The sequence below is a fragment of the Protopterus annectens genome, chromosome 11.part0 (genome assembly GCF_019279795.1).
Source record: "Protopterus annectens isolate FY-2018-M chromosome 11.part0, PAN1.0, whole genome shotgun sequence".
NCBI classification, from domain to species: Eukaryota; Metazoa; Chordata; order Ceratodontiformes; family Protopteridae; genus Protopterus; species Protopterus annectens.
Genome location: NC_056745.1, coordinates 608,231,333 through 608,251,866, shown reverse-complemented (window position 1 = coordinate 608,251,866; position 20,534 = coordinate 608,231,333). Strand labels below are relative to the sequence as shown.

Genomic DNA, 20,534 nt, shown 5'->3' with positions numbered 1-20,534 from the left:
TGGCTATTACTTCAGCCAAGAGAGTTTCAGAATTACAAGCTCTGTGTATCAAACCTCCATACCTTATTTTTCACAAAGATAGAGTGTCCCTCAGGACTAACCCATCTTTGTTGCCTAAGGTGGCTACAGAATCAAACATTAATCAATCAATAAATCTCCCTGTATTTTTCCCAAATTTTCACAACAAAGGCGAATACACGTTGCACAAATTGGATGTACACAGACAACTGCGTTTTTACTTGCACAGGACTAGAGAGTTTTGCAAGTCGGACCAGTTGTTTGTTTCTTATGCAAAATCAGCCATGGGCAAGGCAATTGCTAAAGTGACTGTAGCAAATTGGATCTGTCAGTGCATTATGCTGGGATACACTTCATCTGGAAGCCAGCTCCGGTTGGCGTCCGTGCTCATTCCACAAGATCTGTAGCTACCTCAACAGCCTTTTGGTCTAGGGTTCCAGTAGATGACATTTGTTCAGCAGCTACCTGGTCCTCATCTCATACGTTCATTTCTCATTACAAACTGGATATGATTTCCAGGAGTAGGGCTTCTTTTGGCTTCGCGGTGCTTCGGAATATCCTTCCGTAAGGACCACCCAGGTTCTTATAGGTTAGCTGGGGACTCTGTCCCACAGGTTGCAGATCAAATGAAGTAACTATTTCAGATAAAGAAGTTATGTACTCACCATAACGTTCCATCTGAGTAGATACTTAATTTGTCTGCAACCGATCCCCCCTGCCATCCCCCGAACCTCGGGAATTTTTCTGATCATTCGGAGTTGGTTTCTGTCTTGAGTTGGTGAGGCAAAAAAAGTGATCTGAGGTAATGTGGTTGGTAGTAGGGGGTTATGGGTAGGGGGGAGGAGCTAGGAGCTCGAATCTTGGAGCTTGGAAAGCTATCGGATCCGAGGTCGGATCCGACACCCACAGGTTGCAGACAAATGAAGTATCTACTCAGATGGAATGTTATGGTGAGTACATAACTTCTTTTTATATTAATAGTAATATGAAATATATAATCTGAGTTTAAACAACTGATTAAAGTTTTATAGTTCACTTTATTTAAATATCAATGAGAAGACAAATAAATAATGATAATTAGTCGTTGCTTGATATAGAGTGAAAGCTTTATTTAAAACAATGTATTATTTATTTATTTCAGTTTGATTACCGGGGAGGTCCACTGGGCTTGGGGGCCCATTTTCAGTGGAGGCCCAGGGAGAAAAGCTCCACATTAACAACAATTTTAATTACAAAAAAGAGTTCAGACACAGATAACATTACAATTAACAGTTTTGTACAAAAATAGACTACAATATCAGCTGGCTCAAAGCAAAAAGTATTAACAATTTCAGTTAAGTTCAGTGTGAAAAAGATTGCCATATGTATAGAAAGCAAAGAAAAGGTAAAGAAAAAAAATTAAAACATTAAAAACTTTAAATGTTTAGAAGCTTAATGCAATTAGTATTTTAGTTGAGGAGAGGAAGGTAAGGAGGTTTGCCTGGGTAGCTTAAGCAAAAGAGGAAAAAAAATGCTTTAGTAGCTACTACATTTAGAATTGTAAGTGAGCTTAGAGGAGGATTAGGATGGTATAGAGGTTAGCTTGGAGAGAAAGGGGAGGATAATTGGACAGGTGTTGGTTGAAGGGTACAGTTGCATATCCTATTTAGATAAAGGTGAGAATGAAGTTGGGTTTTGAAGTTGCTTAGGGAGGTGGGTAGGGCATTCCATTTTTTAGCAAGGGTGAAGGATAAGAGAAGTTGGCCTGCTGGGCGCTTTCGTTTTTGTACTGTGATTTGGTTTTGGTGAGAAGATCTAAGGGATCTGAGGGGAGTATAGGGTTGAAGAGTATTCGAAAGTGCAGGACAGTTAATATGATGGAACAGTAGTTTATGAGCTGTGGTGAGTTGGAGAAAGTTAAGATGATTTGGGAGTTCAAGCCAGTTTAGAGAGTGAAGGGAGGTTGCAAATTTAGAGATTTTATTGTAGCATTGTTCCAATTTGGAGGTAAGGGTAGAAGATAGGTTAGTGAGCAGAGGAGCGCCATATAGTAGAGATGGAAGGAGGAAAGTAGAGGCAAGGGTTAGTCTAGTGGAAGGGGAGAGAAAGTGGATGTTTCTATACAGTAGGCCAAGTTTTATGTGTGTTTTTTTGATGTTTAGTTGAATATGAGTATTGAATTTGAGCTGGTCATCTATTGTAATACCAAGAAGTTTAGTGGAGGTTACTATTTCAATTGTGGAGTTGTTAATGTATTAAAGCAAAGAAAATGTGCAGATATGTTCTGTCATGGTTATCGGTTAAATCTAAAGATTTAAATAATCAACAGTACTCTTGCTAAATGTTGGGGAATTTATTAAATAATGTGTACTTAATGAATTTTAATAAACGGGGCTTATTTGAATTGTTTTCTTTATTCCTTCACTAAAACTATTAGTGTATTTTTTACATAGATTGTGGCTACCCCAGTGTGATTGCAAGCCCTTTAAACATTTTTCATCTTTTGTTTACCTCACTTTCCCATCTAAACGTGTTTTTCTTAATGGCACAATCTTATTTAAGTTTCCAGAGCAGCCTGGTTTCATTTTAAACAATCTATGAGAAAGGAAGTGTTTCAAGACCTCTAACCCGTCCAGAAACAGGAAATGAATGGAACTTTTGAATGGAACATTAAGACAGACATTATTGAAAGTTTTTAAGACTTCTTTGCATTAATCAGCGAGTTTAGAAATTATTTTGTAAGTTAAAACACGCTTTTTAATTTTATACTCAATATTACTACTTCAGTGAAAGAAAAGAAGCTGCTGTTTTAAGTTGTAGTTCAGACATAACAGAGAACTAAACCATTAATTTAATCTTATAAAACCACATATGAGATAGGAAGCCACTTTACTTATAAAAATTGTCTTACCTTTTTGCAAGTATGTTCTGTTTTATTCATGTTGTTTTATTATATCTACTAAACAGTAGCTAAGATTTGTGATTAGGTACAGCTACCAGGTTGTTAGCATGTGGTTTGCATGAAATTTTCATCAAACCAGTAATTTTTTATTCCATCTTAGAGGATAAAAAATGTTGTTTAACTAACTAGTTTTAGAATGTTTGTCCATAATAAGTTGTACATGTTAGAGCTACATTCATTGTACTAAACCATTGTTCATTAGTTTTTAAACCATTTGATCTTAAATATGCCAAGATATAAATGTATTTCATTGAATAATTAATGGGTTGAATAATTCTTTAAAAAGAAACTGTTTAAATAAGTATTTAACATGACATACAGCAGTTTTCTTCTTGCAAGAAACATCTTTTGACTGAAGATTTAGGCAGGTTTCAAATAAAAGACTATTTAATTCTAGTAATGTCTCATTTTATTTTGAAAAGAAAAGTTATTCTTATCCTTTGGAAGAAAACACTAGGTTTATCTAAAATAGTTGACACTCATAAGAATGGTATGCTTGTATTGATGGTAGTAGAAAAAGATAAAGAAAATTACACTCTTCATAAATGCCTATTGGATTCCTGGAATAGGATCTAAAACAGCCAAGAAGTATCTAGACATTGTGACATTACATTCAAAAGGAAATGTGGTGATAGCTGGATACTTTAATTATATTTTATCAAGTAAAGACACCACTAATGAGAAAAAGAGTCAGACTATCTTCTACAATAAAACATTTAAATCACTACACAGCTTTAATGAATATAAGGAATGTTTTAGACCTAAAACTACAAAACTCTTTAAACTATACACACTATTCCTTCTGATATAGTAGACAAACCAGTATTAATGATTGGCTTTTGAGAGAAATTAATCAATTCATGGAATTTAATAACAATGGGAAGGTGGCAGATACTGTATTATGGGACACCCTAAAAGCCTATTTATTTGATAAGGTTAAATGCTGGAATATATGTAAAAGGAAAGAATGGGACAATGACTTGATTGATGTGCAATCTAACATAGATAAATTAAAGAACTTAAAGCCGAATGACAAAGCTGCAAGAATGGAGTTAAAGCCGAATCAAGAATATTAGGAAATACTTCAACACAAGATCTCAATCATTCTGGAAAAAATTAAACCACAGTCCTCAACTTTGAAGATGCTGACATTTGTGCAGTCACTGAGACCTGGTTTAAGGCTGTGGAGAGCACCGCAGTTATACCAGGTTACATTTCCTTCCACACGTTCAGACCACAAACCTGACTGTATGAGAACTAAAGCAGGCGGTGTATTAATATTCATTAAAGATAAATACACCTCTAGATTGGTTAAACCGCACAATTCCCTTGAATTACTTCAGGTGCAATTCACTGTAGGTAAGACCCTTCTTCTGGTCATTGCCAGCTATAGGACCCCCTCCATAAATCAGGACATCCACTCAGCCTACTTGGATCTATTTGAGTCAGTCGAGATACAACCAAACACCCTGGTTTTGGGTTCTTTAATTGCCCATCCAATGACTGGGTAAATTATACGTGTTCTAACTCACATGCCCAAAGGTTCCCGGATTTGTTAACTCATATGTCGTGGACCAGCTGGTTGACACACTCACAAGGGGCTCAAATATGTCTTTGGTGCTCACCAACATGGGAGACCACTGCACCACTCCCAATATGTGACCGTCCCTGGTGAGATCTGACCAGAAATCAGTCTCGCTAAAAGTAACTATAACACAAGACACCCCTCCCCTTACAAACAACTAGACTAAAAAACTTCTCCAAGGCCAATTACATCCTCTTACATGACAGCATAAATAGCTTCATCGCCCCTCCCCCCCACTGATGGAACAGACACCTATGCTGAGTTATACACCAATGCTTTATACGATCACCTGTACAGTTGTATTGACTCTGCCATACCCGATAGAACCAAAGCAAGATCTTCAAGGAAAAACAAGCCTGCCTGGTGGACAACTGCCATTAATAGACTGTACAATAGTAGAAAGAAACTGCTGTCTAAGAAAAGGAAGGAATGGCCTCAAAACTGGAAACACTCCCCTCCTCAACTTAAACAAGCAAACAAGATTCCTAGTGAAGTCCTCCAAAGCTAACTATGAATCCAAATTTGCTTCACTAACTAAAGATAACCACAAGTCATTCTGTAGTTACATCCATAACCTCAAAGGTAAGACCCAGATTTACACTGAAGTCATAGTTAATAATGCTACATATACAGAACCTGTGGATATAGTAAACCTGCTGGCTGACAGGTTCACTGAAAACTTCACAACCCTGTCCCCACCATATATACCCCAAAGCATCCCTAACACCTGTCCTCCACCTAGTATCTCTGAAAAGAAAGTCTTAAACACCCTCTCCAAGGCCAAAAATACAGGCTCTATGTGACCAGACAACATCCTGGGCCGTGTTCTACATGGGTTAAAACAGGAATTAACATCACAAGTGGGCACAATTATAATCATAGCCTAAGCACTGGTTTTGTCCCAGTGGACTGGAAAACAGCTACTGTCATCCCTTTGCAGAAAGGGGGTACATCCATGGACCCTGGGAACTATAGACCTATTAGCCTAACCAGCCTTACCTGCAAGGCCATGGAACGAATCATCCTGGACCTTATTAACAGCGATATAGGAAATCTCCAAACATTCGACCCCACCCAGTTTGGCTTTGTCAAGAGGAAATCATGACTGTTAAACTTCTTCAAGACAGTCACCAAAGCCCTAGAAAAGGGCAGATCTGTGCATATGGCCTACCTAGACTTACCCAAGGCCTTTGATACAATCCCTCAACTCAGGCATCTTTGGCAAAGTCACCCATCTGGGTTATCAACCCATATATTCTCAGGTGGGTTGCAAACTGGCTCACTGATAGAACTCATATGATCAAAATAGGAAACTCCACCTCCTGCAGCAGACCCGTAACCGGTGGTGTTCCGCAGGGATTGGTTCTGGGACCCCTGCTGTTTGGAATCTACTTCTCTGAAGTGCTGGCTAAAACTAAAGGACTGCGGCTGACAAAGTTTGTGGATGACTGCAAACTGGATGCGATCATCTAAACCCCCCTAGCGATGTCAACATCCTTCAAGAAGGTCTTATACAGACCAATGACTGGTGCCAAAGTCATGGTCTTAAACTTAATGCAAAAAATGCATTATCATCCCATTTGGCAAAGGTGATGTTCCTGCAAACTACCTCATCAGTAACAACATCCTAAGCATACAGTCAGCAGTGAGAGACCTGGACACACAGATCGACAGAAACATTAATTTCGATCACCATGTCTCCACAGTGGTAAGAAGGGCGTTTATGTTGCTCATCTCATAAGTAAGGGTATTGCCTCCAGAAAAAAAAAAGAGGTTATAACCCCCCTGTAGTCTTCCCTCATCAGGCCAATAATAGAGTACAGTGCGCCCTTTGGTATTTTCCTTTTCAAACACCTGCAGTACTTGGAGAGACCACAAGGGTTCCTTACAAAAAAAATTCAGGGTCTTCAAGATCTGTCTTATGCAGACATAAATAAATAATTTTCACTTTATTCTGTGTCCTGCAGACTGCTCAGAGGTGACCTGTGCCTTATAGAGCAATCTCTGACCCAGCTTTAACGTAAATGCTGCACATTCACAAGTTAAATGGCACACGTCACTTGCTCAAAGGACCTTAACTTATGTCACATCAACAGAACTTGCTGAAGAGACAGATTTGTCTCACAGAATTTGCCCTATCTTTGGAACAAGCTTCCTATTCATGTTGAACAAAGCCCGTCATTGGCCCTGTTTAAGCGTAATTTGGATGATTGGATAGGTAATCGGAAATTCCAGCTCTTGGAGAGGGGCAATAGTTGCTGATTTTAGTGTCTGCTTGAACCAGACACCCCTGGATACAGAGGTTGAACTTGGCTAGGCTTGTAAGGGCCCTGGGGCCATTAGCCTAGTAACCTTCTATGATCCTTATTCAGTAGACCCAAAGAATCTACATAGAATAGCCATTAGATCAAAAACTATGAAATAAATCACATTAAAGAGATTATATATAAAGAGGGGGAAAATGTCAAAATAATGAATCTAAAGGACATATTACAGTCTTTTAATAAATATGAAAAAAATATTTAATAAAACAGCGACAAACTTAGATAATGAACTATTTGATATTTTTTGAAGGAAAATATACATCATAAATTAACTAATGAACAAAAAAAGTAAAACTGATAAGTCTTTATCTTTTAATGAATTGAAAGACCAAATTAAAAGTCCCAAAACCAACAAGGCTGCAAGATTAGATGGTATCATTCCAGAATTGTATAAATTGCTACCTGACAATATTTTAAAAACCTTATTGAACGTCTTTGAAGAAGTCAAAGCTCTGGTAATATTCCTCCCTCTTGGAGATATTCTATAATTACACCTATTTTAAAATCAGATAATGATCCTGTATCATGTGCTTCTTATCACCCTATCTTACTTTTGAATGTAGACTACAAAATGTTCATGTGTATACTAGCAAAAAAACTAAAGCATATATTCCTGGAATTAATAAATGAAGATCAAGCTGATTTTATAATAAACAGAACATTACAAGACAATATTATAAAGAGTTTTTTCATTACTTGATATTGCAAATAAAAATAAAAAAAATATCAATAATAAGTCTAGATATTGATAAAGCTTTCAAGTCAAAGAACTGGCCTTATTTGTTTAAAATATTAAATGAATACAAATTTTCCTCTAGTTTTGCAACACTAATTAAAACAAATTTATAGCAATTCAGTATCTTTTGTCAAGATAGGTTCCTTTCTATCTGGACCCTTTAATATAGCAAAAGGTGTGAAACAAAGATGCCCTCTTTCACCTTTATTATTTGCTCTAACTATAGAACTACTAGCTAACTATATAAGAGCTAATGTAAATATTAAAGGCTTCAAAATAAATGAAGACTTTTCATCAAAAATCCAGCTTTTTGCAGATGGCATACTGTTGACATGTAGTAAACATAGAACACTCAGATCATACTCAAAGCTTTGGATTACTTTGAAAAGGTTTCAGGTTTGAAATTTAATCATAATAAAACTAAAACATTGCTTATAAAGAAAAAAAACACTTTTTAAAATCGCATAAAAGTTTTAACTAGGAAAATTCTCAAATTAAATATTTAGGTATCATTATTAAATCTAAGAACAGAGATTCCTTATTTATAAACTATAAAAACATAACAGATGAAATCACAAAGTTAACAGACAATTTGAATAACCTATTCTTTACAATGGAAGATAGACTCATTCTAATTAAAATAATTTTACCAGAAATCTATAGGCAATCATTAATTCTCCCACGCTCTAAAAAATTATAAGAAAAATTCATTCTAACTTACTTAAATTCTTATGGTACCCTAAAAAGCAAGAATATCTTTAGACGGGCATGTCAAAAGCTGGGAGGAAGGTGGCATTGGGTTTCCAAACACTGAGCTATAAACTAATGCTGTAAATATTAAAATAACATTATTGTGGTTAGATTCCTCATATGTCCCTTCATGGAAATCATTACATGAGAAAATATTAATAGACAACAACAAACTTATCATAGATTCTTAAATGAAACTGGGTATCAGTATATTCTACTGGGCTGTAAAAGATTTTCTTCTGAATGAAATACATAAGCATCATAGATTCTTATATGAAACTGGGTATCAGTATGTTCTACTGGGCTGTAAAAGACTTTGCTCTGAATGAAATACACAAGTTTACTTTTATGCCTTTTATTAACCAAATCCTTTCAATCTTAAAAAGGTTTATGAATTCAGATTACTCAGTCAAGGAATTACTAATCCTGTTATTCCCCATTGCTGTCTCTAATGGATGCTTAGTATCTATTAATGCAAACACAACAGCTCTCAAGAATAGTAACCTAATATTTTGGTATCAGTTTCTTAATGGAAACAAAATGCATCCTGTTGAATATTTAATTGCAAGATATAGCATAGAGCAAGGAGGTTGATTAGATATACATACCTGTAAAGAACATATTCAGGATAAAATCAAAATATCACTAGATCATTAAACTACACCTGTTCTAAAAATCTTGGATCTGTTCTCTAATGTTAATAGTGGGCCACTCAAAGGGAAGTCATATCTATCAATTATATACAAGATTATCAGAACTGAATTTGTTACCACAGATATGCCAATCTCGAACTTTTAAACAAAAATTAACATTGAATGATTTTCAAAACTAAATACATTTTTTTTTCTTAAAATTTGCAGGAATGTCAAGTTCCTGACTTTATTAGAAAATCAATGCATAGAAATTTCTGCATAGAGTCTTTTTTACACCTTATAAAATTACACAAATATATAAAACAGGAAACATGAAATGCTAGAGGTGTAATGAAGTTCTTAATGCTGATTGGTTACACAAGATAATGGATTGTAAATTGGTGACTTCCTTTTGGAGTGATTTTAGAAACCTTTCTAGGGCTTTGTGGTCAGACAATTGCATTATTACTGACTCCTTGATACTATTTGATGCCCCAGTTCCAGCAGCTATACCAATTTCTCAAATACCTCTTATTTGGGCAATACTTGCAATTGCAAGAAAAGTTATAACAAAAAAAATGGAAATGTAAAACTGAATTAGCATTTGGTCAATTTGTGTACCTAGCTAAGACTGTCTGCAAAAATGAGTTGTCAGCTATAAGAATGAGAACTTTAAACATAACTTATTAGTACATATTTTGGCAAAAGCTCAATGATTTACCGAACAGTACTAGTGGATAAGAGTAGGTTAATGTTCTTGTTATGGACTTTTGTAAATAGTTATTTTTTTATCGTGTTATACACTCTTTTAAATGTTGGACTTGTTAAAATCAAATAAAGAGGAAATTGCAAATCTATATTGCCAGGACCTGTATTAGGGTTGGACTATAATGGTTTAGGGTCTTGGTTTTACAAGGGTTGACTGAGTGGTGTCTAGGGTGAAAGCCAGATGTTAGATAGGGCTTTGATCTTAGTGCTGTATGATACAATCTAGTTCATTCTTTTGTTGCTGATTCTGGGTATAAGAGGGTTGAGATATATGCATCCCAGCATTCTCTATGCTGTTACCATTACCCTTTCATTCATCTCTCAGTTGTTCAGTTCAGGTATGCTCCCCCACATCCTTTTCATGCTCTGTTGGCATCAGTTCCACACTTCCCAGCTGACAAATCACACTAGAGGGTGTAGAGGTTTAAGTTCAGTTCTTTGCATTTATTTTACTGAACTTGACTTTCCACCTTCTGCCCACTTGTTCTTTTTTCCAAATCCTTTTCTAGACTACTCTCACCCATCCTCCCTTGCTGCACCTGTCTTTGTGTCATCAGCAAAGAGGTGGGTCCTGTTCTGTATTCCATCAGAAATTTCCAAAACCAAGATGCTTAAGAGTATTAAATTAAGGACATACCTCTGTTTACTCTTGTCATCACCACAAACCTGAGTGCTTCCATTCAGCCATGGAGTTTTCTAGTTCCGCAGGCTTATTCCCACCCCAGCCCCTTCTAGTTTTTCTGTAAGCCTCTTGTGTGGGACAGAGTCAAAACCTTTCTGAAGTCAAAGTAGACTATGTCTACTGGTATTCTTCTGTCAAGCCCCCATACAAGGGTATTACAGGTGCTGTTTTCCATTCCTGTAGCACTTCTCCTCTTGCCTGTGATCTTTTGAAGATTTTCTTCTGAGGGCCTGCCATACACATTGATCAGATTTCTGAGGACTCTGGAAGGTGGCCCTTCTAGTCCTCATTCTTTGAACTTCCTCTTTGCCTTGTTTGTCTGTATATTATTCTACCCATTTTGCCCTGCTATGATGAATAAGCCAGTTAAGTGAGGTTGTTAAAGCTTATTCGTACAGGTGAGCAGATACTACTGCAGCTTGTTTCTAGAATGTGTCTGCTCAAAAAATATGAGGACGCAATCTGAATTTTTATTTACAAATGTACTTAGCTTTATAAGCTGGAAGTCCAGTCTACACCTAGGACTGGATTTTCTACTGGATATCAGTAAGTGCTCTACCTTTGGTCTTCCACACACAGTTTATAACCAAAGCTCAGCGGGTTTTTCATATTCCAGTAGCATTGACCCTATTGACGAGCATAGTACAGTTGTCCTAGATACACACCACAGTAACAGATATTCAGACAAGTAGGATCATTGCTACAGGAAACATCTCCATTCTCCTCTTCCCTGGGGCGGTACATTTGAGCCTGGTATTACTTGTACATTGTTTATTTCTGTGACAAGAATATATAGACTGTTAGCAGTATGACTTCCTTTTATTTTTGTTTCCACTATAAGTGTAGCTGAGCTTTCATAACTTAGCTCCTCTGTATTTAGTCGTAATTGTTGCTTTTTACTTCATGCTGAGCAGTGCATGCTGTTTTAGTGTTTCACCAGAATTTATTATTTTTACTGTATGTTAATTGTTCCATTTGGAAGCTCCAAAAATCAACAGTTTTAGGAGTGATGAGTTATTTCTTTGGTTGTCAGACTTCCTCTATTGTTCAAGGCTCGAGACTTCAGTCACACGTAAGGAAATATCTTGCTTCTGGTAGTTGACACCTGGTCACACTCTGATTTTTATGCACACAACAGTCATCTTACTGATTGAACATCTGCTGTTGCAGCACCTTTTTCACATAAATGCACTGTATTTGTATATTGTTTCCGTTATTTTTATGTCTACTTCTGTTGCAGGCTTTTTTTCTGCAAAAGGCAGACATTGTTTTCATTTTTTATTGCATTTTCTCCCTGATGATATTGAATCAGAATCAAAGCTGAACAGAATCAGTTGGTACCCTGCTGATGCATTTCAGTTTCCCTTTCTTGGACTGTGTGTAATTTAAAACTGCTCAGGCTTTCTTTTGTTGGCAATTGCTTTCAACTTACTTTATTGGGTTGCTGCTCCTCTTTGAGATTTCTTTGATTTCATTAATTGCCCTACTCTTTGTCATAATATCAAAGGCCTTGACAAGTCTAGACAGGCCACATTACAGTTTTTTTGCTTATTAAATGGGTAGGTGGACTAGTTATTGCAAACCCCCTTAAGCCATGATCAGTGCCATTACAAAAAAGATAAAAAAGTATAGATATTCTGAGTGAGATAGGTTAAAATAGGTTTAAAGTAGCCAGGTCAAATAGCATGTATTTAGGAGGCTGTAAGAAAAGGACTATCCATAGATAAAACACACGGATGGAGCGTGCAGACCCCATACAGACAGTATCCAGATGTAAGGATTTGTAGCATGCTCCTTAACCAGTCCATTGCATCTAGATCACATATGAATCCTGTTTTTTGAGATAATTCTTCACATATTCTCTGAACTGATTTCATCTAGAATCAGATCTTGGACTTTATTAGCTGTTTTTGTAATAACCAATTTTATTGTCTTTTTTAAGTAAAAACTTATGAAGTTAGGTATTGATATTTAATAAAATACAGCCAGTAATTGTTTTTCTTTGTCTACTTGAATTTGTTCTGGTTTAGGAATGCTCAAGGAAACCCTTCAGAATCGTGGAGTTCGTACATTGGTTGGTTTAGTGAAGCATTTGCAGAGCCTGGACAGGAACGGAGATGGAGTTTTGCAAAAAGCAGAGCTCAAACGAGCTCTTGGAGACTTTCATTTAAATGTGTCTGATAAGGTAGGTTTGAAAATGAAACACATAAGCTGATAAAGACAGCTGTAATCTGAATCTTGATAAGAATAAAAATATTATTCATATGTAATTTCAGATGTCCTCTGCAATTGTAACAGGACTTGCTCTTCTGATGTCCTTGGCACAGCAGGTTTCTTAAATTGTTCTAACTGCCACACGCTCACAGGTGCATGCCTGCCTCTTGCAGGTGTCATATACTTGTCTAGGTGGTCATACTCATCTTCTGTGCTCCCCAGTTCTTTTCACTTGCTAACCTTTTAGCTTGCAGATCCAGAGTACTTCAGTAAAAGGATCCCAATTTATTGCCTAAAATGCAAAGATATTCTCCTTCCATGTCTTCCTGCATCTAGCATATCATTAGCCAGGACCCAGACTCACACTAGGTTTCTACTGCCTAGGAAATATATACAATGTGCAAACAATGTCATATGTACCATCACTTCAGTCCAGTCAGCTGCACAGGATAAAGAGGGAAGCTTGATGGGTTTTTTTTTGTTTTTTTTTTTTTACATTTCAGAAGATGGTGGGACTGCAGGTATAGAATCTTTCACATAGATGCATATTGCAATTTCAAGGACAGTAACTGTGAGCCTGTGGACTACAAGTGTGAATGAGTAAGCTGTGGTACCTCATAGCATTCCCCATATTCTGAGGTACAGCAGTCTCAAAGTTAGTATACGTAAGTAGGAGGACACCCCAAAACATGCTTTAATAGTAAAATAAATAGTTTCAAAATTTGCATTATGTTGTTGGATTTGCAGAGTCTTTTTTGGATATTTGGTCTCATCATTTTCACGGGCAGCCATGGTGGTGCAGAGGTTAGCATTCCCGCCTCACAGCAAGAGGTTATCTGGTTCGATCCTTGGCTGGGGTGCCTTCTGTGCGGAGCTTGCATGTCCTCCCTGTGGTCACGTGGGTTTCCTCCGGGTGCTCTGGTGTCCTCCCACATCCCAAAGACATGCTGGAGGTGGATTGGACACTCTAAATTGGACCTAGGTATGACTCTGTGCATGTGTGTGCCTTCTGTGGAAGGTTGGGCGCTGGGCTGGCAACTCAACACCATAAAACTCCACTGCCAGTCATGAGCGGACAGGTGATCCGCTGTGGCGACTCCTAACCGGGAAAAGCCGAAAGAAGAAGCAGGTGTCGTCATTTTCACATCTCACCCTTGTGGTAGTGAATGCCTTCACATGATGCAGGGTTAGTGTCAAACAGGAGAAGATAATTCTAAACTCTAGCCCTAGCCTTCCAGACAAATGTTGTACTTGAGATATCCTCAAGAGTTTCATGGTATCTTTTGACTAGAGAAGCATTAGAATCTTACCTGTCATCATTTTCTGTTGTTTTGAAGAACTGTAGCGGTACATTCACAATAACTTCTTTTGGTGTATATATTGTGGAGTGTCAGCTGCCATCCTTCCATTGTTGGAGCATCCAGAACTTGACTACACTTGATCAGCTTATGAAGAAATATCTCTTGAGTTCCCCAAGCAAACTGTGGGGGTTGAACACTGGCTTGAGGAGTGGTTCTCATTAGACCAATCACTGAGTACAATGCTCCCTCTGGTATGTACCCAACTAGGCATATGCAACAACAAATGGTTTATACAGCATATCCAACTCTGACTGCCTTAAAGCCTTATCCTTGTTGTGCTCAGTCTCCTACAGACTATTGAGAGAAGGAAAGTGAGACCTTTTTTTCTCTAGCAAATTTATATCTACTAATGAATATGTGGAAAGGGTGTCTATTAAATCTGATAATACAAAGGTTGTTTTAATGTATTCTAATGATACATGTTTAGTTTGCAATATTGTCAGAAGAAACTGGCCCATATTGGTGATTGATGAGGGCATTAAGAAGGCCATAGGTAGTAAACCTATTTTTTGTTTTAAAATTGGTTTATCTCTGAAACAGCAGTTGTATTATGATCATTTTAAACTCCCGGCAGTTAGATCAGACAGAGTAGTTACCTTTCCATGTCGTGCTTATAAGGCATGTCATTTTATTTCATCTAAGTATTATTTTGTGCATCCAATTACTGGAAGAAAGTACTGCCCTAAACATTATACTGACTATAGAAGTATGGATTTAGTCTGTTTATCTAATTGTAGAGACTGTGCAAGTTTTCACATTGGTAATGCTAACCGTTCACTTAAAAAAAGAATATTAGAACACCTGGGTGACATTTAGAAGGGTGACAGCTAATGCTTTAGCAAAACATACTGAGACTTATCCCAAAACTACTTTTTGTTTACTGCATTTAACCATTAGAGATATGAGAGGAGAGATATTTCAAACAGGATGGAGGTTAATGAGTTAAAGTGGATAGTTACTTTACATGTTGATTGGGACTTTTGGCTCAAAGGCAATGTGCCTTGAAAACCTATCTTGAAGGCAAGAATATTGTTTTACTGATTTTTGTTATTAAGTGTTACTTGCTTTACTGATGTCAGTATTTATTTGCACGAATTGTGTTAGTTGTTTCACAGTCTGAAGAAGCACTGAAAGTGTGAAAGCACTTACCTAAGAATTAAAATAGTTTTCTTTTAGCCTTGGTGATTGTCTGTCTGATATTTAGCACATTTCTACTAGTGTGAGATTAACCTTCAACCACATTGTTTACTGTGCTTCTTTACTGTCCTCTGTAGTTGTAACAGTTAGGGTTTGCTCTTCTGATATCGTTTGCACAATGGGCTTCTTAAATTGTTCTAGCTCCCGCACACTCACAGGTGCATGCTTGCCTCTTGCAGGTGTCATGCACTTGTCTAAATGGTCATACTAATCTTCTATGCTCCCCAGTTCTTTTCTCTTACTAACATGTTAGCTTGCAGACCCAGAGTACATCAGCAAAAGGATCCCCATTTGTTGCCTAATATGCTGAAATATTCCCTTTCCATGTCTTCCTGCAACTATCAGGTCATTAGCCAGGATCCACACTCATATTAGGTTTATACTGCCTATGAAATGTATACAATGTGAAAACAATATCATATGTACCGTCACTTCAATCCAGTAAGGTGCACAGGATAAAGAGGGAAGTTTGATGCTTTTTTTTTTTTTTTTTTTTTTTTTTTACATTTCAGAAGATGTTAGGTCTGCAAGTGTAGGATCTTGCACACAGATGCATATTCCAATTCCAAGAACAGTAATTATGAGCCTCTGAACTGCAAGTGTGAATGAGTAAGCCGTGGTACCTCATAGTATTCCCCATATTCTGAGTTATAGTAATCTCAGTGTTTAGTGTATGTAAGTAGGAGGACACTCCTAAAATGCTTTAATAATAAAATGACTAGTTTCAAAACTTGCATTTCTTTGTTGGTCTTGCAGAGTCTTTTTTGGATATTTGATCTCATCATTTTCACATCTCACCCTAGTGGTAGCGAGTCCCTTCACATGATGTAGGGTCAGTGTCAGACAGGAGAAGGTACTTCTAGGCACTGGCCTTAGCCTTCCAGGCAAATTCTGTATCTGAGATATCTTCAAGAGTTTCAAGGTGTCTTTTGACTAGGGAAACATCAGCATCTTTCCTATCATTTTCTGTTGTTGAGAAGAACTGTAGAGGTACATTCACAATAACTTCTTTTGGGTATATATTGTGGAGTGTCAATTGCCATTCTTCCCTTGTTGGAGCATCCAGAGCTTGACTTCCCTCAATCAGCTTATGAAGAAATATCCCATGAGTTCCCCAAGCAAAGACTGTGGGGGTTGAGCTCTGCCTTGAGTAGTGAATTTCTCCTGCAACCCCCCCCCCCAACTTGATCAGCTTATGAAGAAATATCCCATGAGTTCCCCAAACAAAGACTGGAGGAGTTGAACTCTGGCTTGAGGAGTGGCTCTCTTTAGACCAATCACTGAGTAAAATGCTCCCTTTAGTATGTACCCAAGTAGACATATGCAACAACTAGAGGTGTAGACAGCATATGCAACTCTTAAAACAAAAACAACTGGCAACTTCACTGAAGACTGAATCCACAAAATTTAATGAAGTGCTTTTTGTCCAAGTACTTCTTTGAAATTCATCAGATACTAACATTTACAAAAATCAAGTTTAAATAGTCATGTTTAACCATGATTAAAATCAGCTGGTCTCTCCATCTTAAAATTTAAAGGAGCAGTAGTTAAAATAGCATTGTGAACATAATATGCATTTTCCTGTTCTTTAAAACTGCCTTATTTAACAAGCAAATTAATACATTTATCGCAGCAGCAATATGGTGAAAATCATATACGAAAATTGTATAAAAATTTAAAGAGTCTCCTCATTTATCTAACCTTACATTATAAACATTTTCAAGTACAAAATTAATAAGTAAAACATAATTTCTATAATGTCGTTGCTACAGTATTTCATCTCACTAAGCTTTTCAGTTTTAAACAACATGTGATCGAACACGTCATTCAATCCTGGAAAGTTATAAGCATTGAGACAAATTTGCCAGAGTAATTCCAACTTTTCTAATAAGTTGAATGGACCCCCACTTGGATTACTGTCCACTTGATCAAGTATCCAGAATTTAAATGCATGTTCTGGATATTGTTCTATATGCTTTGCTAAAGAATTGTCCAGTTTGTGTTTATTAATACAATATATATGTTTGTATATGCGGTCTCTCATTCTGCGCTCGGTTTTACCGACGTAGAATGAATCACAGTTTTGACATTTAGCCACATATACATTCATTTTGGAGTTGCAATTAACTTTTCTTCTGTTACTCAAATGTGTGTTGTTTATGTGCAGTGATGCATCTACATGAATGTATTTACAATATGGGCAACTACCACATTGTTTCATCCCTACTGCAATATGACTGGATCGATCCTGCACTCACCTTCAGATATATTCTTGAGTGTTCTACCCTTCCTAGTAATGGATCTTGGTTCTGTACCCAATTTGTCCACTATTAGTGTGTCCTCTAACAGAATATTCCAATTTTTTATCAGCATGTTTTTTATGTGACGATAATCAAGGTTAAAAGTTGTAATATAGCTCATTGTGAAATCAGTTTGGTTCATACCTGTCCCAGTGATTGTGTCCTGGACCTGATTTTCCATATCAACCTGACTATCATTCATAGAATAGTCATTCAACCCAGTAGGATGTTGTATACTCAGAATGGGTATATACACACCATTAATTCTTTTCTCCACAACATCTTCTATTAGTTTGTCAATCAAGGTACTCGGGTATGCTCTTTTTGTGAATAATTTCTTCAAGAACTGGCACTCACTATGGAAGTCCTCATCTGTGGACACCATTCTGGCAGCCCTTACTAATTGGCCCTTTACCACCGATCTTTTTTGGTGGTAAGGGTGTGCACTTGTATAGTGCAAGAATGTGTTTGAATATGATGGTTTCCTATAAATATTTGCTTGGTATCTCTTTTCAACATAATTTTTGGTAGGTTGGACATCCAAGAATGCTATTTCATTTGGGTCAAAATTATATGTAAACACTAAGAAGTCTGTAGTCTCATTAAAATAATCAATGAGATTTTTTGCCTCTTCATGTTTCCCTTTTATTAGTAAAGAGATGTCATCCAAATAGCGTGTAAAATAAATTATTTTTGAGGCTATTCCTTCCTTATTGAGTACAAATTGATGTTCCCAGTAACTCATAACCAAATGTGTGAAGCTAGAGCTACACGGGGAACCCATGGCTACTCTGCTTTTTTGCAGGTAATAGTTTCCTTTAAAATAAATGTAATTGTGGGATAGAACTATGTCTAGAAGTTCTTCCACTAGACTGATGTCATTTTGGGAAGCCCCTTTCTTCCTTAGTAATTGACTAACCCACTCTCTGCCCAGTGCTTGTGTGATTGACATATATGTAATTTACGTCTACTGTAAGGAAGTTGTACTGTTCGTCATACTTCAGTTCATTAATTTTTTGCAGGAATGACCATGAATCTTTACATATAACTTCTTCTGTTGTTACATATTTTTTAAGTATATTGTCTATCACTTTAGCACATGCATATGTGGCAGAATTCCTCCCATCAACTATAGGTCTAAGTGGAGGGTCAAATAAACATTTATGGATTTTGGGGACCCCAAACATTGTGGGCGCCACTGGTGTTAACACTATCATGTAGTTGTACATGTCTATATCTATCTTTCCCTCTATGAATAAATCATTAATGTAGATTTTGATACATTCATTAGCTGTGTTGTATTCATTAAGGGATGCTTTCTGATATGAACTAGAAGCTAACTAAGAAAGCTATAATAAATGACAAAAAAAACTACTACCTCCAATCCCAACGAGCCCATACAAATAAACCACAGAAATTTTGGCCTAGTATTAACCAACTACTCCACCCAGGACAATCCACTACTCCAAACCCTCTAAATTCAGAACACAAAACACCAATGAACATAGCCAATGACTTTAACACCTTTTTTACAGATGCTATACAAACATTAGCCAGGCAACTATCTCCTAACAACTTCACTCTACCTTCCAAACAACCAACCTTACCCCCTACTTTTCATTTACAACCTGTCCCAACATCATATATTCTAACCCTTCTACAGAAACTAAAACCCTGCTCCCCCTCAGCAGACCAACTACCTGCTTGAATTCTTACAACAATCAGCCAAAGCTATTGCCTATCCAATTTCCATCCTAATCAATAGGACTATTACTGAAAGTTTTATTCCCAGTTTATGGAAAATATCCCATATAATCCCTCTCCACAAAGGAGGACAATCCACAGAACTCTCCAACTACCGCCCCATTGCCCTTCTCTCACCTCTGGCAAAGATCATGGAAAAATGCATCCACAAACAATTACTTGATCGTCTAATGCATAATAACCTACTAGCCAATTGTCAGCATGGTTTTAGACCCTCACATAGCACTACAACTGCCCTTCTTTCCTTCACAGACTGTATTAACAACAACCGCAACCTTAACAAACTCTCTTCTGCCCTTTTCATTGACCTGTCTAAAGCATTTGACATGGTAAATCACCAAATTCTCATCACAATACTAAAATCCCTGTCACTAGATACATCCTCTATTAAGTGGTTCCAGTCCTACCTGGATAGAAGACAACAGGCCGTACTATGGCACAAGTCTCTATCTATTCATCTCCCTGTCAACCTCGGAGTCCCCAGGGTTCCATCCTTGGACCTCTACTTTTTTCCATATTCATCAACGATCTTCACCTTGCCATCCCCCAAGCTACATGCATACAATATGCAGATGACTCTACAGTGATATGCTCAGCCCCCTCCTCTTCTGAACTACTCTATCTGACCCAACAAGTATTTAACACAGTTGAGCAATGGTTCACACATAGATGCCTTCTCCTAAACCCCAAAAAGACTAAACTCCTCCTCTTCTCTCCTACCAAGAAATCCCCTCCACTGGATTTCTCAATAAACTCTATCAATAATACCATTATATCTCCAGACCCATCCACAAAACTATTAGGAGTCACCATTGACAATAATCTGAACTTTGACATCCATATTAACAATACTATAAAAACAGTCAATAAAAAGCTAGGCTCTCTCTATAGGATAAAATCCTTTCTCCTACCTTCAGCTCGAACCACAATAGCACACACTCATCTAATCTCTTCTCTACTTTATGTCACCCATTTTTACTAACCTTTCAAAAAATAATCTCAACAAATTGGAAATGTCCTACAACAATATAGCTAGATTTGCAACTGGTAATCCTTTTAGAACCCATCACTTCCTTAATTTAAAACAGCTAGGTTGGCTTGAACTTCAAAATCTAATTACATTCCATCAGCTAACTATAGCCCATAACACTCTTTACAAACCTTCAAAAACACCTATTCTCTCGACACTAATCACACCCTATAAAAACCTAGAATCATTAAGGTCTTCTCAGAAACTTCTAGTACATACCACTAAAACATAT

At 37.0% G+C, this 20,534-nt stretch overlaps 1 protein-coding gene across 1 annotated transcript in view; it reads left to right on the top strand.

The window, feature by feature from the left end:
* CAPS2 (calcyphosine 2) overlaps positions 1–20,534 on the top strand; it is a 2,181,571-nt gene that overhangs the window by 1,743,655 nt on the left and 417,382 nt on the right. Inside the window, exon 13 of the mRNA XM_044087229.1 lies at positions 12,467–12,621. Coding sequence (XP_043943164.1) covers positions 12,467–12,621 — 155 coding nt within the window. The remainder of the gene's footprint in view (positions 1–12,466; positions 12,622–20,534) is intronic.